This window comes from Lagenorhynchus albirostris, chromosome 9 (assembly GCF_949774975.1).
Source record: "Lagenorhynchus albirostris chromosome 9, mLagAlb1.1, whole genome shotgun sequence".
NCBI lineage: Eukaryota > Metazoa > Chordata > Mammalia > Artiodactyla > Delphinidae > Lagenorhynchus > Lagenorhynchus albirostris.
The window spans coordinates 51350590-51363528 of NC_083103.1; the positions used below are offsets into that span (position 1 = coordinate 51350590).

At 36.9% G+C, this 12939-nt stretch overlaps 1 protein-coding gene and 1 pseudogene across 4 annotated transcripts in view; both read right to left on the reverse strand.

Annotated features, from left to right (window-relative positions):
* The window catches only part of RAB6A (RAB6A, member RAS oncogene family), a 66393-nt gene that overhangs the window by 33654 nt on the left and 19800 nt on the right, over positions 1-12939 (reverse strand). For 3 of the 4 annotated variants that reach the window (XM_060159977.1, XM_060159978.1, XM_060159979.1), the window contains one exon: positions 4331-4389. In XM_060159977.1, coding sequence (XP_060015960.1) covers positions 4331-4389 — 59 coding nt within the window. Of the gene's footprint in view, positions 1-4330; positions 4390-8713; positions 8799-12939 lie in introns of all 4 variants that reach the window. The other variant, XM_060159981.1, reaches the window with a different exon arrangement.
* Positions 6782-11805, reverse strand: LOC132525908 (zeta-crystallin-like; annotated as a pseudogene).

The following is a 12939-nucleotide window of genomic DNA, read 5'->3' on the forward strand; positions in this document are numbered from 1 at the left end:
TAAATCAGTATCTCCTATTAATGCCAAAGTACAATGATATTTTGGCTTCACTAGCAACAACTTCTTCACAAAGAATCAAAATCTTTCCTTATCTCTCAAATTCTATGTAACCTCACCCCATCAACATCACTGCCCTTATAAATGTCTGAATGAACAGCAGCAATAGTCTTACTGCATAAGTAGCAACAGCACTTTAGGTGTGCCGGAAATATCTCCTTAATTTCACAGAGAACTTGGGTAAAATGAAATACTTCAGAAATACTCAGAGGACTCCAACTACAGGCTCTAGCTCATAATTCTTTAGCCTAAGACTCTGACTCTAGTTCAAATTTTTTAGCGTATGGTATTTGGTTCCACTCCCAAAGATATGAGCTCAACACTCTCAGGAACTTTCTACATATGGCTCAATGACATCAATACTTTCTTCAGTCCCTAAGACTGGTATTTATAGTTTCTCTGCTGAAGAGAGAGAGAAGCATTGCTCAGAATCAAAATATGGTATGCAAGAGGTCATCTAGGTGAAGCTATAAGCTGTAGAGTTGCAGGGACCTAGAAAATTGAGGATATCCGATATAAACGGGTCCAAAAAAACCCGAAGTACTCTTGCTAACTGTACTATTTTTTCATTTCTAAACTTGTTCTTTTTATAGTGTCTTAAGATGTGACTAAACCATTTCTGAAATATTCAAAAGAATGTAATAAAATTTATACTATACCTATTCATTGGCTTTTAAGAAGTGACTTTTCTTAAATGTCATGTTTATGTTTTAGTCATTCCTGTTTCATGATCGTTATGGGTTTTAATAAAAGGCTTAATTAGAAACAAATTCCTTTGGGGGTGAGATGGAAATGTTCTTAACCTTGATTGTAGTAGTAGCTTCATAGGTGTACATATCTGTCAAAATTTATCAAAATGTAAGGAATTAATAATTCTTTACTACTATCGATTATAAGATCCCACTGAATATTTTGGATAAGTCTTTCGTCATGTGTGCCTTTTGCAAATCTATGGCTTGTCTTCTCATTCTCTTAACACTGTCTTTGGCAGAGCAGAAGTTTCTAATTTTAATGAAGTCCAGCTTATCAACTGCTTCTTTTATGGATCATGCCTTTGGTATTGTATCTAAAAAGTCACTGCCATATGCAAGATCATCTAGGTTCTCTCCAATGTTACCTTCCAGTAGCTTATTACAGAGTTTTACATTTAGGTCTGTGTTTAGGTCCATTCTGAGAATAACCTCTGTGTCTACATTCATTTGCATGCGGATGACCAGCTGTCCCAGCACAATTTGTTGAAGAGACTATCTTTGCTCCATTGTACTGCCTTTGCTCCTTTGTCAAAGATCAATTAGAAAAACCTTTGTTTACATCTTAGTTCTACCATTTAGTAGTTGGATGGTTTTGGACAAATTGTACAAATTTGGACAAACTTTTTCCTAGAAAACAAATGCCAAGTTTTTCAGTTTTCTTAGTGTTCAAACCAGAAGGCATATCCCTGAAATAAAATAAATATTTCAAATATGGGAAAATACATACTAAAAAAGGGACAGGATTCAGATTTTATATTTACCCTAAAAGCTTTCTGAAAAATAAAAAATGGTTTAATAATTGAGACAGAGGCAGTTAATTACTATGGAAATTAACCATTCCTTTAATCAGATCAACATTTGATACACTCCTAAGACAAATAATTGAAATCAAGTTTTTATACTAACTACACAGTAATACAGATGTAAAATACTTCAATTAAAAGGGATTTTTAAAAATTTTAATAAGAATATTTCAGAAAGTTGATACAGGGACTCTCCTGGCGGTCCAGTGGTTAGGACTCTGCGCTTCCACTGCAGGGGGCGTGAGTTTGACCCCTGATTGGGGAACTAAGATCCCACAGGCCGTGCAGCAAAAAAGTTAATACAGAAAAAGATTTATAATGTGCTTAGGGCCTCAGTGAAAGTACCTGGTATGAAGATTACTAATTTATTCGTTTTAGCTTTTTCTTTGATTTTCGTTTCACAATTAAGCATTTTAAACTAAGATACATACAAACATATAACTTAGATACATATGCAACTGAGAGCAGACATCCTTGTCTTGTTCTTGATCTTAAAGAGAACGCATTCAGCCTTTAAACATTACGTCTGATGTTAGCTGTGGGTCTTTCATAGAGATGCCCCTTATCACATTTAGAAAGTTCCCTTGTATTCCTAATTTGCCAAGTGTTTTTATCATGAAAGGCTACTGGATTTTGTCAAATGCTTTTTCTGTGTCTGTTGAAATAATCGTGTGATTTTGTCCACACTGCGTGGCTTTTTTTTTGCTTTTTGGCCGCACTGCGTGGCTTGTAGGATATTAGTTCCCCGACCAGGGATTGAACCCGGGCCCTCAGCAGTGAGAGTGTGGAACCCTAACCACTGGACTGCCAGGGAATTCCCCTGATTTTGTCCTTTATTCTATTCATATAGCGTATTACATCACTTTCTGTATGTTAAACCAACCTTGTAATCTTGGTACTAACCTACCAATCCTACTTGGTAAATGGTATAGAACCTTTTTACAAGTTACCAGATTCAGTTCGGTAGTATTTTGCTGAGGACTATTGTGTTTATATTCATAAAGGATATTAGTCTGTAGTTTTATTTTTGATGTCTTTGCCTGGTTTGGGTATGAGAGTCATACTGACCTCATGGGATAAGTTGGGAAGTATTTCTTCTTCTGTTTTTGGAAGTTTACGAAGTATTAGTGTTGTTCTTTAAATATTTCATAGAATTGACCAGTGAAGCCATCTAGTCCTGCGATTTTCTTTGTAAGAAGTTTTTTGATTGATAACTCTATCTACTTATTATAGGTATATTCAAATTTTCTATTTCTTCTTGAGTTAGTTTCGATAGTTTGTATCTTTCTTGGAATTTATCCATTTCATCTAGGTTATCTAATTTGTTGGCATATAACTGTTCACAGTATTCCCTTATAATCCTGTTTATTTCTGTAAGGTCTTCTCCTTCACTCCTGATTTTAATAGTTTGAGCCTTCTTTTTTCTTGATTAGTCTACCTTTAGGTTTGTCAATTTTGCTGATCTTCTCTAAGAACCACTTTTGGTTTCACTGAATTTCTTGTTTTTCTGTTCTCTCTTCCATATATTTCTGCTCTAATCTTTATCAGCTTCTGAATTAAGCACGTCTTTATTTTCTGTATTTTTGTTGTCCTGACACCTGGGGCCTTCCTTATACTGGAGGGACTGGCCATCCCAGGGTTTGCCAATTCCTAGAGAAGTAAAACTTGCCTGTGGAGGGCCTTTAATATGAAAACCAACCAATCCAAACCCATACCCCAACCACCTCCTCTATCACACTCAGGGTCATTACTCCCCTGCCCTAATCACCCTAGGGCCAAGTAGCAGACAACTAGGAACAGCCCCTACAGCCCAGAGACCACTGAAATTACTCAAAGTAGGCAATCCTATATTTCCTTACCTGGTCTTACCCATCCTTCCCACAGAAATCCCAATAAAGGCTAGTGCCTACATTTCCTGCCCACCCCCCCTTCACCTCCTGACCAATACCAGTACTTCTTCCATGTGCCCCCCTCATATGGCCTGGAGTGTCCCTTCCTCTTGAGATTTGTGAGTATAGTAAACTATCTTTACAATGGCAATCATCTCCTGATCTGTTGGCCTCACCACACCTGAATAATAAAACCTACATTTTAAAGTAGTTTTTACTTCTGCTTGCTTTAGGTTTACTTTTCTTTTTCTAGTTTCTTAGGATAGAAGATTAAATTACTGATTTAATGTATCTATTCTTTTCCTTATAACACTGCTTTAGCTGTATCCCATAAGTTTTGGTATGCTGTGGGTTTTTTTTAAAATTTATCTCAAAGTATTTTCTAATTTCCCTTGTGATTGTCTTTGACCCACTGGTTATTTACGAATGAGTTATTTAATTTTCCATATATGTGTGAACTTCCCAAATCTCCTTCTGTTAATGATTTCTAATTATAGTACTCACTTATTCTTGACTTCAAGTATAGATGAAAATGTCACAGAATCCTAGACTTGGAGGAAATCTCTCCAAGAGAATAGCTATAATCACTCTTACTTCTATCCCAGATGGTATTAGCAATAATCTTTCAATAGATTTTGGAAGAGAAGCTAAAGAAATCAAATGAAAAAGTTGAGGACTATGAGCATCATCAGTTATACTTTGTATTTATAGAGAATTTTACAGATTACAGAAAATGCTTTTATATCCATGTCTGAATGTAAATAAATGAATTTTTAAAAGGACCTGTAACACATAAGAGACAACTAGTAGGTTGGCATAAACAAAATACCTGATAGGTGTTGTCAAAACTGTCATACATGAATCTGGTAATCAGTGATGTCTTTCCAACTGAAATGAAAAGGAAAAAAAAGATTGATTCAGTTAACACATTAAATTGGGTTCTCAAGCAATTTTTTTACAGAGAACTGCGATTCAATTCATTGGGAAATATCTGCAATGGTTCAACTAACAATAATTTACAAACATACAGGCCTATGTGACAAATAAAAAGAGAATACTTACATAACCACTAAAAAAAAAAACAAACAAAAAAACCATACAGGCCTGAGTTTGTTGAAATGTCTTTCTTTAATAACAGATAATCTCGGGACTTTCCTGGTGGTCCAGTGGGTAAGACTCCACGCTCCCAATGCAGGGAGCCTGGGTTTGATCCCTGGTTGGGGAACTAGATCCCACATGCATGCTGCAACTAAGAAGCCCACAGGCCGCAACTAAGAAGCCCACAGGCTGCAACTAATAAGCCCGCATGCTGCAACTAAACTTGCTGCAACGAAGGTCCCGAAGATCCCGTGTGCCGCAACTAAGACTCAGCCCAGCCAAAACAACTAAATAAGTTCTTCTTCCCCACCCCCTTCCTTTTCCTCTCCTCCTCCTTATAAAAAAAAAAAACCAACCAAACAAACAAAAGATAATCTCTCAAACTGAGAGCACAGGTAAAAGAATATTTATTTAGTTAAGAGGTGAGGAAAATGAAGAGAAGAGATGGAGGAAAACAATCAGTTATGCTGACATCTCTAATTCACAAAAGGTAAGCAGATATTTACTTGACCCCTAACAAAAAGAACTAGGATTACACTGGGAAGAAATTATAGTTAACTTCCTGGACAGTAACCTGGGGAATATAAGGGTCAGGTCCACTTCATTCAGTGAATCAAAGCTTAATCTCGGGAAGCATAAAAACTAAATATGAAGAGTTCTAGGAGGGGTATGAGGGCTGCAAGAACTTGACTGTTTTAAGAGTAAGAATGAAATGACATGGAAAATTGTTTTGAAACTCATTTCAGGATCAGATCTCTATTCTTTGGCAGGGCAATCCCAAAGATTCATACTACTTTGTATTGGTATTTTTAAGTTAATCCACATGAAAGTGCCACTAGGTAAACAATAGTGGTATACTGCCAATATCCTTACCAATGGGCACAGTGTTCAAGGGCAAGAACCATATCTAATTTTCCTATATCTCCAGTAGCTTGGCATAGATTCAATAAATACTAAATGATACAAGAAATTATATCAATTGGAAAAGAACTGAGCAAATAAATATCTCAAATGCTCTCCTAAATGTAAATACTTTGGGGAGGAAAAAAAAACAATACCTAGTCACTCATGTTTTTGTATGAATTTAAGTAACTTTTGATTTCAACTTTTGATTTTTAGAGACATGATCCCGGCCTCTTTAAATGTCCTCCATCCATGTGCTATATGAAAACCTGAGGAAAAAACTGAGCCAAAGAAGGAAGAATCCCATAAAATCACCTACTCCCAAACATCTTATTTTAAAGAATCTAAAATAGCAGGTTGAACAGCTAAAGCTAGTTTCCCTAGACCCTGGTCAAAAGCAAACTGATGTTTGGGAAGAAGTCTCTTTTTGGAGCAATGAGTAGATCTACGCATTTCTTCATTAGTAAATAGTACATACAGTTTTTACTTTGTTTTGAAAAATGTCCCTCCTTTTTTATATAAAGGAGCAAAATGCATGTTATAAAGCGGGCAACACAGAAAAGACCAAGAACAAAGTGAAAATTACATATATCCTACCACCTATACATAACTAACATTACAACTTTGGTATATGTTTTTCCAAAATACTTTTTATATGTAAGAATACCTATGTACTTAAAGGCAAAACCCTAGAACCAATCATAGTAAAGTCAGGAACAATACACATACTACATTATTTAACACTGATCAGAATCTATTAAAAAGTAAATCTAAAAATCTGAAGAGATAAAAGGCAAAATAGTGGTGGGGGAAACAGTGGTGGATAAAAGCAAAGGAGCTTTATTATAAATAAAATATATAGTGAAGAAATGCAAAATAGCTTGTTTGTTGAAACGGTTTTTTTCTTTTTTCTTTTTTTTTTTGCGGTACACGGGCCTCTCACTGTTGTGGCCTCTCCCATTGCGGAGCACAGGCTCCGGATGCGCAGGCTCAGCGGCCATGGCTCACGGGCCCAGCCGCTCCGCGGCATGTGGGATCTTCCCAGACCGGGGCACGAACCCGTGTCCCCTGCATCGGCAGGCGGACTCTCAACCACTGCGCCACCAGGGAAGCCCTTATAAATTTTTTTTTTAAATATAAGAAACTCACTGAATCAAATGAATACTAATTAAAGCAAATGCAGTGTACATAAAACTGAGGTAAGAGACCTCTAACTCCATAGGAAATCTATGAAATGATTAATCATTTCATAGATTAAATGATTAATCTATGAAATTCATTAATCTATGAAATGATTAGTGGTTAAGAGAAGAATTATTTTTCCAGTAGCCCCACTGCTTTGCATATCATCTTCATGGGCCACCTTCTCCAATGGAATCTGAGGACCTAATACTGGTCTCAACCAACCAATTTCCATTCCGGCTTGAAGGGCTGCTGCAAACTGCTGAAATTCCTCCTTGGTGGATATATAGAAAGCAACTCCTATTATGCTAGATTCCTTTGCCATGATGTCTCCCGTGGGTTTATTTCAACAGGACCTCTGCTGCCAACAACTATTACTCGTCCTCCATGTGACAGAGATTCAAATCATTGCTAAGATTTACATTAGTTAACATTTCAATAATCACATCAACTCCTTTTCACCAAAAGATTTCTTAATTATATCAATATAATTAATTTCTCTGTGATTAAACACTTCGTGGGCCCCATTTTGCAAAACAGTGTTTTGTCCTTCCTCAGTACTAGCTGTGCCCAAAACTTTTAAGCCATAAACTCTAGCAGTCTGGCATGCTGCTATCCCAACTCCTCCACTAGCTCCATGAACCAGAACACTTTCTCCAGCTTTCACACAGGCACTGTGGAGCAGAGCTCAATAAGCAGTAAAATACGGGATACTGATGGCAGCTCCTTGTTTAAAGTCCAGTTTTTCCGGCAGTGTGTAAACAGGGTAATTGGCTGCCAGAGCATACTCTGCGTAGCCCCCAGAGATCATGCTGGTAGTGAAAACTCTGTCACCTTTCTTGAAAGCAGATACACTTTCTCCAACAGCTCCTGTTATCCCAGCCACATCTAATCCAGGAGTATAAGGTGGAAGTGGTTTTCTACTGTAGGTACCAGAGTGAATTTGTGTGTCCACTGGGTTTACACTACATGCTTGGACTTTGATTAGAACCTGATGGTCTTTTGGAATCGGTATGGCAACATCCGACTGGAGTTTCATCACTTCTGGTCCACAAATTAAAAAACTCTAATAGCTCTCATCAACCTCTGTTCAGTCACCACGGTGATCTAGATACGAGTCCTAGAGTGGGAAATCAAAATCTGCGAGAGCTCCCTCAGATTCCATGGAAAAAAGGGCTGTGTGATGTATGATTTCATCTCAATAAAGCTGTTATTAAAAATCTATCATGGATTTCCCTGGTGACTCAGTGGTTACGAATCCTCCTGCCAATGAAAGGGACGCCTAGAGCCCGTGCTCCACAACAGAAGCCACTGCAATGAGAAGCCTGCGCACCACAATGAAGAGTAACCCCTGTTCGCCACAAGTAGAGAAAGCCCGCGCACAACAACGAAGACCCAACACAGCCATAAATAAATAAATAGATAGATAAATAAAATCCATTGTGGTGATTATTGTACAATGTGAAATACTTAATGCCACTGAACTGTACACATAGAAATAAGTTAAAATGGTAAATTTTACTATGTATAATAATTTTAATACTGGAGCACCAAAGATAACTAAAAAAGGGGCTGATTATTAAAGATTAGAGGAACTAATTATTGGGCCTCTAGAAGACCAAGGTATACTAATTTAAGAGATAACTTCTGTAAGTGGTAAAGCAATTCCTCACATAATATACTCTTCAAGAATACTTAGGATTCAAAGATTATAAGACTAATGTTTGCATAAAAGGAGAAGTCTCAATTATTCTACAACCTATATAAATGAACATTTATGAACTGCTTCATAATCTGGTCAGTTATATTGGTCAGATAATACTGAAACAGACAAGATATTTATATATTCTAATTTTTCCCCACAAAAATAAGCCATTATAAAAGATTAATGTGCTATGATAATAACAGTACCTTAAATCAGACGCTATGATTTTAGTTAGAAGTTAAGCATAAAAATACAACAAGCAAACACACAAAAACAACACTACCTGTAGTCCATCATGGTAATGAAGACACCTGAAAAACGTACCTAGGGACCATAGCGAAAAAGCTCAGCTGCAAGCAAAACTCACTGCAATATCACAGCCAAGATGTCTCATCTAGGTGATGCAATTCTACAGCAAAACAGAAAATCAATTAAACCAAGCTAACACTACTCCAATGTAGCGAACCTAGTCAACAACACTGAAGTTCCATAAAGCTAGTAGCCTTTCTCTAAAGACCTAAATTGAATAAAGATTTCATTTTTCCTAAAGCTTAAAAAAAAAAATGAAGAAATGGAATATTACTCAGCCATAAAAAGAAATGAAATTGAGTTATTTGTAGTGAGGTGGATGGACCTAGATTCTGTCATACAGAGTGAAGTAAGTCAGAAAGAGAAAAACAAATATCGTATGCTAACACATATATATGGAATCAAAAAAAAAAAAAAAAGGTTCTGAGGAACCTAGGGGTAGGACAGAAATAAAGAAGCAGACGTAGAGAATGGACTTGATGACACATGGAGGGGGAAGGGTAAGCTGGGATGAAGTGAGAGTGACATGGACATATATACACTACCAAATGTAAAACAGATAGCTAGTGGGAAACAGCCACATAGCACAGGAGATCAGCCTGGTGCTTTGTGACTACCGAGAGGAGTGGGAAAGGGAGGATGGGAGGGAGATGCAAGAGGGAGAAGATATGGGGATATATGTATATGTAGAGCTGATTCATTTTGTTATAAAGCAGAAACTAACACACCATTGTAAAGCAATCATACTCCAATAAAGATGATTAAAAAAAAAAAGAAGAGAATTACAACTACACTTGTACAATTACATTCAAAAATGGGGAGAATGAATTTGGTTGTATAAAATATTTGCTGAATAAGTAATTTCACATCTATGGCTCAAAAGTTGTTTTTTTAATAAATATGCTTTATTTCTTTATAATAATATTTACGTTAAAGGCATCAGACCTGTGATATGAGTTTCCAGGATGATGAAATGGAGACATCCAAAGTAAAAACAAAAAATATTTGACTACACAAAACGTGAAGACAGAAAAGATATTCACATAAAGGTAATGACCCACTGGCTACTCTTACCAAAGATGAATAAAACATAAATATATTAATGCTTGGATGGCTACTATTTCTCACTTCATTCCAAAACTTCCAAGCGCTAGGAAACAAGGAGGTTGGAGGATGAGAATGAAAAACAAATGTAAGTAAGGCCTTGAACGCAAAGGAGTTTACAACCACTGAAAGAGGGTGAACAAGAGAATAAAGCACTGTGCAAACAAAGTATCCATCCTCTATACTGCCAGAGGTATGTTTCAACAATTTATAAACATTCCAAGGCTCCCCAGTCTCCATAAGCTAAAGATCCTTAGCAGGCATTCAAACTTGAGCTGAGCCTTTCTAGTCTCATCTCCTAACCTTGCCAAACACAAATACCATCTGACAATGATGGAAAGCTATTGGTTATTCTTCAAGCATAACAGGTTCCTTGGAACCTGAGATTTTGCTCATATAAACCAGTTTTGTGGAACTTTTCTTTCCTGGTTACATTATGAACTTATGGATTCAGTATCAGATGTGGTTCTGCCTGGAGGAGAGAAAAACTAAATTACCTCTCAAAACTACTTTCAGCCAAGCTCCCTGGTGGCCTAGTGGTTAGGATTCTAGGCTTTCACTGCCATGGCCCGGGTTCAATCCCTGTTCAGGGAACTGAGATTCCCGCAAGGCATGCAGGGCGACAAAAAAATAAAATAAAATACTTTCAGCCTAAGATTGTATTTCTAGAAGTATTTTAGATAGCAGCAGGGCTTTTATTTTATTCCTACAACAAAGTTAACATTCATCTATGAATGTATCTTAAGGATAAAATGACGAGCTGGACTAATTAAAAAAGATACATGCATCCCAATGTTCATTGCAGCACTAGCCAAGACATGGAAGCAACCTAAATGTCCATCAACAGATGAATGGATAAAGAAGATGTGGTATATATACACAATGGAATACTACTCAGTCATCAAAAAGAATGAAATAATGCCATTTACAGCAACATGGATGGACCTTTCATACTAAGTAAGTGAAGTAAGTCAGAAAGAGAAAGACAAATACCAAATGATATCACTTATATGTCGAATCTAAAATATGATACAAATGAACTTATTTACAAAACAGAAACAGACTCACAGACTTAGAAGACAAGCTTATGGTTATCAAAGGGGAAAGGGGGCTGGGGGAGGGATAAATTAGGAGTTTGGGATTAGCAGATACAAATTACTATATATAAAATAAACAAAAAGGTCCTAGGGACTTCCCTGGTGGCGCAGTGGTTAAGAATCCGCCTACCAATGCAGGGGACATGGGTTCGATCCCTGGTCCAGGAAGATCCCACATGCCGCGAAGCAACTAAGCCCGTGCGCCACAAATACTGAGCCTGTGTTCTAGAGCCCACAAGCCACAACTACTGAGCCTGCAAGCCACAACTACTCAAGCCTGCAAGCCACAACTACTCAAGCCTGCACGCCTAGAGCCCCTGCTCCGCAACAAGAGAAGCCACCTCAATGCGAAGCCCACACCCCGCAAGAAAGAGCAGCCCCCGCTCACCCCAACTAGAGAAAGCCCGCGTGCAGCAACGAACACCCAATGCAATCGTAAAGAAATAAGTAAGTAGCTCCTATTGTATAGCACAGGGAACTATATTCAATATCCTATAATAAACCATCTGGAAAAGAATATATATACATACATACATGCATACATATATATAACTGAATCACTTTGCTCTACACCAGAAACTAACACAAATCAACTATACTTCAATAAAAAAATGTTTTTAAAAAGATAACTTGAAAATAATCTGTACCCTCAAAGAACAGTTCAGTGGCAAGTTCAAAATAAGTACTAGCATAAGACTAGCTTTTCCAGCATTAACTTTACTCAAAACCTTTTTAAGTCTAAGTGTAGAAAAGCATGATCCACTTCTTACAGGGAAAAATAAGAAAAAAATGGCAATATAAGGAACTTAACTCATATTATCTTGTTTGTGCATTTATTTAATAGTTTACCTCTCCCAACTTACAAATGATAAGCTGTAGAATAGGAACCTCATCTATCTTGTTCATGGCTACACTCAATGTTGGTCCCTGTCTAGCACTAAATGAAATAATCAATGAAAGAAACCGTCAAGTAGACAGTATTCACTAAGGTTGTCCAGAGTCTGCATTCTTGGAAAAATGAAAGTAGATATAGCTCACAGGGGCACACTTATGATAAAACTCAGTGAACTGAGGTTTTAGAACCAGAAGGCCAAATTTACTAATTAATGTAAGAAATAATTTTGTAACGATGGGAATATTCAGGTCAATATAACTAGCAATTTTTCTCATTCAAGCTGTACACTTAAGATTCGTATGCTTTTCTATATGTTACACTTCAATAAAAAGTTTTCCTTGTAAAAATAAAATCTAAATAATCACTGTCTGAAATAATAACATCTTATGGGGTTTTACACACACACACACACACACACACACACACATACACACACACACACACACACACACACTTAAAGTACACATAGTAAGTCAAGTCAGAAGGAAGAATGGTAAGTAGAATTAGACTGCCAGGGTCCCTGCACTGCCCAGAAGGGTAAAGGAATCAATTACCTGTAAACTTTTGTAAGTGATGGCTGCATGCCACAACTTCTGGGCTAATCACAAAAAGAAAAAGAAAAGAAAATTGTATAACTTCCCAATTAATGAAGAATATGGAATACTTTTTTAAAAGACTACAAATTCAAATAACACAAGAAGAGAAAAAGAAACACTCAGGACAAAAAGAAAGCACATTGAGAAGATGGTAGATTTATTTTAAATCCAAATATATAATTATATTAAATGTAAATGTACTAATGTTCCAATTTTAAAAACAATTATCAGACTGGACAAACACAAAACTTAACTAGATGACTACTAAGCCACATCTGAAACATAAGAATACAAAAATGTTGAGAGTAAAAAGATAGAGGGACTTCCCTGGTGGCACAGTGGTTAAGAATCTGTCTGCCAATGCAGGAGACACGGGTTCGAGCCCTGGTAGGTCAGGGAACTAAGATCCCCATATGCCGGGCACGGCAGCCAAAATAAATAAATTAATTAAAAAGGATAGAAAAATATAAATACTATGAAAACATTAGCCAAAAGAAAGGTGGTATACCTATACTAACATCAAAGTAAGCTTTGGGCTTCCCCGGTGGC